We start from the raw sequence: 10,789 nt of genomic DNA on the forward strand, positions 1-10,789 counted from the left end.
ATGGTCTTTTTCTCTCCCCACTCTCAGCCGCTACCCGCCATGTTTTCAGAGATTCTCAGCACCAAAAACAATACGCATGTCAATCCCTCCCCCCCCCCCCCCCCCCCCCCCCCCCCCCCCCCCCCCCCCCCCCCCCCCCCTCCTCTCTCTCCTCTCTTTTGTTTGACCATCGCTCTTCCTCTATAAAATACTAGTACAAAATCCATGCAAAAAAGTGATTCGGCCATTCTCTCGAGACTCTCTTTTTTGAACCCTATATAAACACAACTTGAATATACCGGAATAATTCAAGGAAAAAACATGGAGGGTGATAATGTGGATATTGGTGGTGCGGTTGAGACTCCAGTGAATTCATCACGCTGGAATCCGACAAAGGAGCAGATAACTATGCTTGAGAACTTGTATAGTCAAGGGATAAGGACCCCAAGTGCTGAGCAAATACAGCAGATCACGAGCAGGTTACGGGCTTACGGTCACATTGAGGGGAAGAATGTCTTTTATTGGTTTCAGAACCACAAGGCTCGGCAAAGGCAGAAGCAGAAGCAAGAGAGCAGCATGGCTTTTGTCAATGGCTATTTTCACAGGACTCAGCCAGTGTTCCCTCCTTGCCCAAATGGTCCGTCGATCTTTTTATTTATTTTTTCTTTCATGGCCAAAATTATCTGTCAATACATATATATCACCATACCTTATACTTAGCAGTTCCCTCCTTGCCCAACGAGTCTCGTTGCATGCATACTGCATCTCAATACATTTTGGGCTTTGTAGTTTGTGTTCCTTCAAGCAAGGCTCGAAATGCGTATATATTCAACTACAATGAGTGATCTGTTTCTCTTATATTTTTCTTGTTATATCATATATATTCAGAATGAATTTTTCTTCATATATATTTCCTTGCTATTCTGATTTATCAAGGCAGTTTAGATTTATAAAGTATTTTATCTCATTATTATAATTTTATTAAATTTTCACATAAATTATAATAAATAATTTAATATTTTTAAATCTCAATTCAATTTTTTTAAATTTTAAAATAATAATAATATTTTTTTTAATTTTTATCTTTCAACTAAAATCTAAAGTAAAATGTGATTATGGATCATCGATATCTTAGCTAGTACAAATCTCAATAATTTTTTTAGGAGTCAACACGAAGTTCTGTGTACACTACCCTAGTCACATGAACACTGATTTGACAACATCTTTTATTGCTCACAGGCTTAGGAAAAAATATATAACTTTTTTGGAGGTTTCTTCTGTCTTACTGCACCTTCTATAATTCTATTAATGAATGGGGCAGCTTGAAGTAGTTGCTTCTTCCTAATTTTACTTTGGTTCTTAAATACCATAGCCATGATGGGTTCCAGCTTCACTATTACTTTTGCTCCCTAATCTTTTATATTTTCATATTCCCTTACCAGCATATTACGGAAGTTATTCAATCATCTCTCGCATTTTACAAAAAAAAAAAAAAAAAAAGTAATGAGGTGTAATAAAATAATAATAATAAAATAATAATAACAATAAAATATTAAATAGTAAACTCCACTGTCCAAATATTGCCTAAAATTAAACCAACCCAGTTGTCCTTCAACATTCTCATTTGTTTCCTTATCTACAACTGTATCTCCTGATCTCTCTCTCACTGTCAGAATGCATGTTCCTTTCTCTGTATGTCTGAGATTTTTAAGCACGTCTTCTTTTTTTCTTTTCAGTTTTCTGCAGGCCATATTATTTAGCGCATAACGATTTAGGGTTCTATCCCCAGTACCATCAGCCCAAGGTTTTTCTAGCCGCGGGAGGGATGAGGAGCAGATCATCAAGGACTGAAAATTTGGAGAAGCCCAGATCTGCCTATGATGGCGCAGGATACAACAGTGCCCAACTGGGATATGATGATTATCATCATGTGCCAATGGACACTGGCAATAATTCTGCCGGTGTCATCACCAAGAGTAGTCAGGAAACTTTGTCACTTTTTCCCTTGCACCCAACCGGCATTTTACAAGGAAAAGCTGGAAAATCTTCCATTGTTTCAGGGAACTCAACCGGTACTTCTAGTTTTTCTGAGGTTGATCATCAAGAAGGTTCAGGTGACCAACTTTACTTCGATTTTTTCTCGGGAGAAGGTTCCTGTGAAAGTGACTATAGTTGAACTAATGCATCTGAGGATTATTGGCGTAAATAATAATTAGCCGGGGTTTGCTGATGTAGGTTCCTTAATTTGTAGTAGATTATGAGGATCGACGGAAATGGCTATCTTCATGTTTATGGATATATCGTGATGTGTACCTAATTCCCATGATGATCACGAGTTTTCGCCTTCCATTTTCTTTCTGTATTCAATCTTGGGATTAATGAAAGAGCCTTACTTTTTATTGAAAACAGATCGATCTGCTTAATTGGTTTGTTCTTTTCACGTCTGAACTTGAGGATCTGATCTGAATTTATACCAATATTCTTGTATGACATGATTCATGCATGACATTGAAAGAATGGGAAACTGTTATGGTTTTTCACGCCAGAAACCGTGTATGCATTATCATATTTATAAACAAAACTGTTACATACGTATGAGAGGATTTACATGTTTGTTACAAGAGATAAACTATAAGAGATAAGCTAGCTAACAAATTTCTAACCAACTTATAGATAAGAGTTACAAAAATCAAATAGAACCAAGTTGTGATAAACTAAAAGACCGGAGAGAGTCAAACTTTATCCCTGCTTGAGCTTTATCACAACCAGAAAAATCTGTTAGAAGGAGATGAGGCTAACATAATGATCTTTATCCTTTACATCCCCTACAAACTGACAGGGAGGTCAGAGACAGATAGTTTGTCACGAAGAAAGCAAAACCAATCAGAAGTATGGCCCTTAGTAAAAATATCAGCAAGTTGAAGAGAAGTAGAGATGTTTCAGAAGAATGTCTCGGTTGGCCACCTTTTCATGTACAAAGTGATAATTCACTTCAATGTGTTTAGACCGTGCATGGAAGACGGGATTAGAAGCAAGGGCAAGGGTACTGATGTTATCACACCAAACAACAGGATGGGAATCAAGGGAAATTTGCAACTCACAAAAGAGTATATGCAGCCAATAAACCTCAGTCGTAACCAAGGCTAAACATCTGTATTCGGCCTCAGTACTGGATTTGAAGACCACATGATGCTTTTTTGCAGACCAAGAGATGAGGTTGGGACCAACATAGACGCCATAACCACACGTCGGTCTTCTATCATCAGGATCACCATCCCAGTCAGAGTCACAATAGGCATTAATCGAAAAGGAACCAGGTGTGTAGAAGAGGCCATAATCAAGGGTGTTCTTCAAATAACGCAATACTCATTTGGTTGTTGTTCAGTGAGCAGTAGTCAAGGCCTGCATGTGTTGGCATAGCTTATTCACGGAGTAAGCTATATCCAGACGTGTGAGAGTGACATATTGTAAGGCACCCACAGTGTGGCGATACTCTGAAGGATCCAGAAGTACCTCGCCATCAAATTTGGACAGTTTGGAGCCAGAAACATAGGGAGCACAATAAGGACGGATGCCAAGAAGCTTGACAGGGTCCAAGAGATCAATGACATACCTTTTTTGGCGAAGATGCAAACTTGAGGAATCACGAGTGGCTTCAATACCTACAAAATAAGACAACTGACCGAAATCCTCCATAGCAAAATCGAGCTGCAACTTGGAGATTAGAGAAGTAACAAAGGACCGATCATTAGAGGTCACAAGGATGTCGTCCACGTACACTAGCAAGAAAACATGCACAGTATCATGGTGATAGGTGAACAAAGAAGGATCAACCTGAGAACTCTAGAAGCCAAGAGACAAAAGGGTAATGGACAATCTATTGAACAAAGCCCGAGGAACTTATTTTAAACCATAGATGGACTTATGAAGCTTACACACAAAATCCGGATGCGCAAGATCCTCAAAACCCTTCGATTGAGCCATATAAACCTCCTCTTCCAAAAGGCCATAGAGGAAAGTATTAGAAACGTCCACTTACTGAATGTCCCAATTGAAAGAAACGGCAAGAGCAAGAACCATGCAGACAGTAGATGGTTTGATGACTGGGCTAAATGTTTCATGGAAGTCAATCCCACTACGCTGGAGATAGCCAATAGCAACTAGCCTCGCCTTAAGGCTTTCAACACTCCCATCAAGTCTGCGTTTGGGCTTAAAAACCCATTTGTTGGGAACCATGTTCTTACCCGATGGACGGGGACACAGGGTCCAGGTTTCATTCTTCAACAACACGAAAAACTCACTCTTCATAGTCGCATGCCACTCAAGTATAGACGCCGCTTAAGCATAGGTACGGGGCTCGGAGATAATGGCACCTACATGCAAGGGTCAAAGAGGGTGATGTGTAGAGTAATATAAATGGAAATTAGGGAAAGAACGGGTCTGAAGTGACCAGTCTGAGATCTAGTGATGACATGATAGGAAAAGGCAAGAGAAGGAGAGACAATATGTTGAGGTTCAAGGACATTGAGAAGGGAAGGCGTAGTAGGAGGGTGAAAGTCTAAGAGAGGCTCAAGTGAGGCAGAGGGGACATATGTAGTAGGCGGTAGGGGAGCAGGAGAAGGATCGAGAACTGGAGAATGTTCAGAGGGAGAAGGCAAAATATGTGAAGGAGGTGAGATGAGTAAGGGTTGAGTTATATCTGAGCAGATCACAGGGCTGCCAGAGTCGGTGATAAGGGACCATACAATAGCAAGAAACACAACTTCGTCAAAGATCACATTCTTGGAGATATAGACACGTCGGAAGGAGGGGTCAAAGCACCGAAACCCTATAATGATTAGAACAGTAACCAATAAAAATGCATGGCGTGCTACGATAGGAAAATTTATTAGGCATGTAGGGATGAAGGAAGGGAAAACACTGACAGCCAAAGGACCAAAAATGACTAAAATCGGGAGAAAGATGAAAGAGACGTTCAAGAGGAGATGAAAAATTAAAGAACTTGGGTGGGTAAACAATTAATGATAAAGATAGAGGTTAAGAAGGCATCAACCCAAAATTTCTTGGGTAAGCTAGATTGCGCAAGGAGGGTGAGTCCCATTTCAACAATGTGTCGGTATTTCCACTCAGCAAGGCCATTTTGCTGAGAGGTGTAAGGACACGATAGGCGATGGAAAATCCCATTGGAGCTAAGAAATTGCTTAAAGGTAGCGAACCAATATTCACCACCATTGTCACTTTGAAATTGTTTAATGGGATAAGTAAATTGTTTTTCCTCTAAAAGTTTGAATTTTACAAATGTAAGGAAAACATTAGATTTATTAGAAATGGAAAACAACCAACAAAAGTTAGTAAAATCATCAATGAAAATTAAATAGTAACGACAACCACTAACAGGAAAAGAGAAACTAGTGAGGACACGATAAAGAGTTGCTGCAGATGGATGCCCCAGACGACAATACCAAGTGGAGGTAGGAGCCTTGACGCCAACGGTCATGGTGAGAGCATGGAACTTAGACGGAGACAGTTGACGAAGGTTGGTCGGGTACAATCCATTATCACTTGGCTCTGTCAGGAGTGTGACCCTGTCGTGATGTCCTTCACAGAAAAATGAGAACCAGTGAACTCAAAAGGAACATTATTGTCTTTACAAAATTTATTGATGGAAAGAAGATGCGTAGAAGCTTGAGGACAATAAGCGACATCATTTAAGGCAAGAGTTGAAGAGGGAGTTTTTATAGAGGCATTGCCAGTGTGTGAGATGATCAAACTTACTCCATTATCTACGCCCACAGAGCCATCGTGAAACATACTAGTTTTGGATTTAGGGTATATAAGTAATTCTCCTAGTAAAAAATTTTTATTTATTTTTTATTATTATTATGATTATAGTTTTGTCAGATTTTATATTCATTTTATTTTAGTAATTACTTTTATAATTTTATTTGTTTTAATAATTATTATTAAATTGTATCAGATTTACGTTCACTAGAGTTGGTTTGAAATTTAAAGTTTATATTTTTCTCTACCTCCACCGAACCTTATCTTTTGTTTTAGCCTCTAAGTTAAACACTTTAAATCTCAAATCCGTATGTTTCTCAGCGTTTGTTGATAACGTTCTAGTGAAAAATCGACAACGTTAACGAGTAGCGATCTCCACTCCGCACGTCTACACTCTCATTCACTCTGCACGTCTCTACTCTTCGAGTTTTCCTTTTATTTTTCTCTAACGTCTACCATTATAAATATCGCTTACCTCGTACGAGAGGAGTAACTCGTGAGCCACCCCAAAATCATCTGCTTCTGAAATACCTAGAGTATCAACACACTTTCGTTTAAGCTTTAGGTTCTGCTCAACCGCCACCGACCACCATAGGACGTCGAAGCACCACCCGTGAAGCCAGAAACTGCCGACCAGCTCAGCCCCAGCGCACCCACTCCCTTCCAGTAAGACCTCGACCACCGCCAGCCTCTGTTTTGGTTTCAGTAGTTTTCAGTTAGCATAGTTCTCTCTCTAAACTCTCTCTCTCTCTCTCCCTCACTCGGTGCCGCACCACCTTAGGAACTCCCAGTCGCATCACCGGTCACTCCTAGCCACCCAGTGCCGCCATCGCACTCAACCCTCTTTCGGTGAGATCCAATTGCGCAGAACTCTCTCTCTCTCTCTCTCAAACTCTCTGTTTCCCTCTTAAGCCCGTGTGTTTCGGGTTTTGGTAGAAACCCGTGAGTTTATTTTGATGGGCCCTTGGGCCTTAGGCCCTTGTATGCGTGGGATGGACTATTTCTGTCGTTGGACTCATGTAGTAATATTATGTTATGGGCTAGATTGTAGTATTTTACAGAAACTATTATAATTATTTTAAATGGACTTGTACTTTAATTTGTATTGGATTTTATTTCAACAGTTTACTAACTTATTGGGCTTAACATCTTAAAAATCAGTTTTTTTAAAATAAATATATTAATCAAAAACTATTTTTATAAGGATGGTTTGTAAATATTTTGTTAATATTCCTTTGTCTATTTAGTAGAATTTAATAAAATTATTATATTAAGAATTTAATAAAATTATGATGTTAAGAATATTTAATAAAGTTTATTAGGTTTCTTATAAGATTTAATAATTATGTTAAGAACTGAAACTTAGTCTAAGAATTTAAGTTTTATGAATTATTTTAAAATAGTTCGAGTATTCTTCTAAATTATAAATTAGTATTTTAAGTAATTTAGATATTAGGATTTATTGAAGTGTTTAACACTATTTTTAGATTTGTGGATTTAATTAAGTAAGACATTAGTACTTATGTGTTTCCAAACAAATTTAGTGATAGTTATTATTTCATATAGGTCTCAAGTTACGAAGTGTTATTCAAGAAGAAACGCAGCGAGGTAAGTAATTTGATCACAAGTTTAGGATCATCACAGTTCAATTTATAAATAATTAGTATTCAAGCCAGTTCATTTCCAGCCATTATTTATGAACCACTCATGTCATATGCAAACATGTCATCCAGCATAGCATACGATCATGTCATTCCGCATCATGTTCAGATTCAGAAATTATAATTATGTATGTATTATGTCATGCATCTCATGTGTATAAGACACGTAAGCCATCTTAAATTCAAGTGAAAGATAAGATCAGATCAGTTAATAAGATGACCATTCAGATGCATGGTACCAATGCAGTTCAGTTTCAGGGTGGATGTGCAAGCCACGAACTCAGTCGTGGTCCACCATAATATGCCAGAATACTATCAGCGGCTCCCCTTGCGGCAGCGGGATGTGGGGCCGGTGCACAACCTCGCACACAGGGTTAAGTGTGTTGGCCAGTCAGATAAATCAGTCAGATCAGTCAGTTAATTCAGTTAAACCAGTCATGCATAGCACAAGTATCAATATGAATAGTCATGAATTTAAACTCCCAGCATGAAAGTTTTTATGAAAACCTTATGTTTAGTATGTTTACGTTGTGATGGATTTCTTGCTGAGTCTTCGACTCCTTTTTTGTTTGTTTCATGTTTTTAACCACCCAAGTGAAGATGATGAATACGAGCAAGCAGGCCAGGAGTAGAAGGAGCATTAAATTTTTATTCAGACTTTTTAAAATAAAACATGCTTTTATGACATGAGTTTTGTTCAGTTTATTTCATTTAAATTTTTGGAAGACATTTTATTAGACCTTTTCTACAAAATAAATTTTCTAATTTCATTTATGAAATTTGAGATCTCTTGCTGGATTTATTATTTTATGAAAAGTACGTGACACTCCTTGCCTACGGGAATGGGGTTACACATCGCCTTCATAGGGTTGAGAAGTTGCAAGGTTGGCAACATATGAAGTGACGTGAATATTGGCATCGCTATCAACATACCATTGGTGTTGATTCAGATAGGTGGTATTGGTCTCAGCAACCATGGTAGTCAATTCTTTAGGAGGATGGCACCCCTGATAAGCATAATTCATGTGGTTGAAGCAATCAAGTGCCTGATTATTCTCCCTCCTGTAAATTTGACAAGGAGATGGAGGGCGAGAGTCAGATGGCACAGATATTGGTGTTGAAGAGGGCAAGTGAGGCAGCGAGTGCCAAAACTAAGAAGAAGATGAGGCCAGCCCACTAGGCTTGAAAGATCCTAAAGACCAGGACCTGTTGTTGTTGCGGGATCCTGGCTTGGAACCAAGTTTGTGAGAATAAAGAGCATAGGGCCCAATCTCGAGTTGAATGGACTGGTTGTGAAACTTCTGCATGAGATCATAATTCAGCAGCTCAGCGTGGAAGTCGAATAAGGGCATCAATTTCTCTTTAGCAAGCTGAAGCATGTAGGTCGTTACAAATGAGTGAAAAGAGGAATTGAGCTCGTTAAGAACAAAGAGAATTAAATCTAAATCTTCAACTGGTTTACCAACAGCTGACAATTCATCCGAGATAGACTTGACTTCATCCAGAAAACTCTAACAAGACAGAGAACCTTGCTGGAGGAATTGAAGTTTTCTCTTTATGAGAGAAATCCGAGAGATAGAAGGTGCAGTAAAATGCGAACCAAGGGCCTGCCAAGCAAGTTGTGAGGTCTCAAGACCATAAATGGTGGAGACCACCAAAGGAGATAAAGAAGAGACTATCCAACCAAGCACCGTTTGGTCCTTACACTGCAAAATCACATATGTAGGATTAAGGACACCCTGACCTTATGATCATCGCGGGAAAATTGAGCTGGATAGGGATCAGAACCATCAACGATTCCCATCAAACCATAGCTTCGAAAAAGAGGAAGCAATTGAGCACTCCAGGCAAGAAAGTTAGTACCATTGAGCTTGATGGAAATAACTTGTGCTGAAAGATGAAAGGCAACAGAAGAGGAAGCTGAAGAATCTGAAGCAGCCATAGGAACAAATGAAGCATGAGCTTGAGATGTCTCTAGTAGCATGAACGAATAGGAAACTGTTTGGTTTTTCACACCAGAAATTGTGTATGCATTCTCATATTTATACACAAAACTGTTATAAACATATGAGAGGATTTACATGTTTGTTACAAGAGATACACTATAACAGAAAAGCTAGCTAACATATTTCTAACCAACATATAGATAAGAGTTGTTACAGAAATCAAATAGAACCAAGCTGTGATGCACTAGAAGACTGGAGAGAGTCCAACTTTATCCTGCTTGAGCTTTATCACAACCAGCAAAATTTGTTAGAAGGAGATGAGGTGTGACAGAATGATCTTTATCCTTAACAGGCTCTAATTTCCGTAAGCCAAAAAGATGATACATATATGTAATCGTGCGTCTATGTGTGTTGTGCGTGTGTGTGTGTGTGTGTGATGGCGTAGCTAGCTCTCTTTACCACTAAAATTTTAAGGCCGAGTATATTGAGGATGTATTTAAATTTAAGAGGATTATAGTGTTGATTTGATGAGATTTCGAATTGTGTAAGAAAACTTCGACTGTATAGGTGTGCTAAGAGGTGCTTTTGTTATAGCCTTGTGAGAGATTGAAACATGGCTTATTGATCAAAACAAAAGATGCCCGTAAAGGGAAACGAGCGAAAATGGGAGAGGATTTACTCAAAAGCCTTTCAATAGAGATTCATCACGTACCCATCAACTCTTTATCCATGGATGCAAGTGCCATCTTTCCTGAAGAATTGGACTTAGAGATGAATTGGCCAATGGTCCTTCCTCAACTGTTTGATATTAACCAGTCTCCTGTTTGTTCGATTTGGACTAGAATGGTCTAAAAAATATAAAATTTTTGGTTTTTGGTCTGATTTTGGAACGGGTCTTTTTCAACCTGAACCGACTGAACTAAATATATATTTTTTTAAACATACTTTTCTATTTAATATTCTATATATAGTAGTTGTATAACTTACACTATAAGAAAATTGTTTATAGTATTCTATATATAGTAGTTGTATAACTTATACTACAAGAAAACTATTTATTTGTGTCTAGTTATTTTATGCTAAAATGATAATTTATTGTCAAAATGAGTCTATTCTCGTCGCAAATAATCATTTTCATCGTAAATAAATTATCATAAATGTTCATTTATCTTGTAGTATTAATTCTATAATTTTCATCTAATTTATGACTACTGATTATATAAAATGTTAAATATACTATTAACTAATATACTATTAACAATTAAGTGATTAACTAAAATATTATATGATAAATGATAATATTATATGCAATGATACATACTCTAGCTAGTATTTATATCTAATTAAAATAGTTAGCTACATTTTTTGTAAGATATCTAAGTTGCAAGTATGAAGTATCCATGGACCACGACAATTATAAAT

At 37.9% G+C, this 10,789-nt stretch overlaps 1 protein-coding gene across 1 annotated transcript; it reads left to right on the forward strand.

The window, feature by feature from the left end:
- The first annotated feature begins 214 nt into the window (after positions 1-214).
- Positions 215-2,360, forward strand: LOC121240639 (WUSCHEL-related homeobox 2). The gene is made up of 2 exons (XM_041138127.1): positions 215-616; positions 1,716-2,360. Exons 1-2 carry the CDS (start codon positions 301-303, stop codon positions 2,153-2,155), a joined length of 756 nt encoding a protein of 251 aa, XP_040994061.1. The 5' UTR covers positions 215-300; the 3' UTR covers positions 2,156-2,360.
- The last annotated feature ends 8,429 nt before the right edge of the window (positions 2,361-10,789 follow it).

Source organism: Juglans microcarpa x Juglans regia, chromosome 7S (assembly GCF_004785595.1).
Source record: "Juglans microcarpa x Juglans regia isolate MS1-56 chromosome 7S, Jm3101_v1.0, whole genome shotgun sequence".
Classification (NCBI taxonomy): domain Eukaryota; kingdom Viridiplantae; phylum Streptophyta; class Magnoliopsida; order Fagales; family Juglandaceae; genus Juglans; species Juglans microcarpa x Juglans regia.

Excerpts from the sequence above, each read along its gene's own strand:
- LOC121240639 (XM_041138127.1), top strand. The coding sequence starts at position 301 with ATGGAGGGTGATAATGTGGATATTGGTGGTGCGGTTGAGACTCCAGTG. Across the intron at positions 617-1,715 it reads GTTCCCTCCTTGCCCAAATG|TTTTCTGCAGGCCATATTAT; the intron begins GTCCGTCGATCT and ends TTTTCTTTTCAG.